At 60.9% G+C, this 942-nt stretch overlaps 1 protein-coding gene across 1 annotated transcript in view; it reads left to right on the plus strand.

Annotated features, from left to right (window-relative positions):
- Window positions 1-388: 388 nt before the first annotated feature.
- Window positions 389-942, plus strand: part of Prdm5 (PR/SET domain 5) — a 184,962-nt gene continuing 184,408 nt past the window's right edge. Inside the window, exon 1 of the mRNA XM_031382082.1 lies at window positions 389-643. Within this exon, the coding sequence (XP_031237942.1) occupies window positions 551-643 (93 nt within the window). The 5' untranslated portion in view covers window positions 389-550. The remainder of the gene's footprint in view (window positions 644-942) is intronic.

Consider the following 942-nt stretch of genomic DNA (forward strand, 5'->3'; position numbering starts at 1 on the left):
TAATAATCACTTTCCATTAGATTCCTCACCATATTACTTAAGTACTTACATCCAATTCTCTTCTTGAAATAGAGCATACTCCTTGGCCTGTCCTTAGTTCAATCCCCGGAACACACAGCCAGTAAGATTCAAAGGTTTCCCAGACCTTCTGAGTTGGTCTCAGCTGTGGTCAATAGAAGGCTGTTTGGAGATGCCAAGGCCCATTGCACTTTGCATTTGAGGAGCTGTAGGAACATCTGCCAAATGCAGAGATGGTGAGGAGGGTCGTTGTGGCTACAGGCTCATCCTCATGAGCTGGAGGCTCCAGGGCCTGGTGTTTGAGGCTTCCAGCCAGCGCCACAAACTTTGGGCCAATCAGCGCGGCCCCGGTGGCCTGGGCTCCCCACCGCTCCGGCCGCGCCTGCCCCGGCCGAGGAGGGGCCAGGCCGCGGGGAGTCGAGGAGAGAGGTGGGGATTCTGGGAGCCGAGCTCATTTCCTCCTCCCGGCCGCCCCTGGCCCGCACCCCATCTCCACGTGCGGCGCCTCCGGAGCGCGGCCGAGCAACGGAGGATGCTGGGCATGTACGTACCAGACAGGTTCGCCCTGAAGTCGTCCCGGGTCCAGGACGGGATGGGGCTCTACACGGCCCGCCGCGTGCGCAAGGTGGGTGAGCGTCCCGCGCAGGCCGCGCCACGTCCCTGGGCCTGCGGGGAGCGCGGGCCTGTAGGGAGCCGGTGTCCCGGCTGCCCTCCGCGGCTGTGGCGAGAGGCTCCCATGGGCTGCAGTCTCCCCAGCCCAGCGCCGGGCGGCTCCTGAATTCTGAACACTTCTTATGCAGATGGGCCCTGGCAGCTTGCAGCCCTGTGCAGGCCCGGAAGCCTCAGAAAGGAGGCCTTTAACACTGCCATCCTGGGGATGATATCTGTATCTTCGGTCTATTTTCTTGGCGGTTTTTTTTTTTT

This window comes from Mastomys coucha, unplaced genomic scaffold (assembly GCF_008632895.1).
Source record: "Mastomys coucha isolate ucsf_1 unplaced genomic scaffold, UCSF_Mcou_1 pScaffold20, whole genome shotgun sequence".
NCBI classification, from domain to species: domain Eukaryota; kingdom Metazoa; phylum Chordata; class Mammalia; order Rodentia; family Muridae; genus Mastomys; species Mastomys coucha.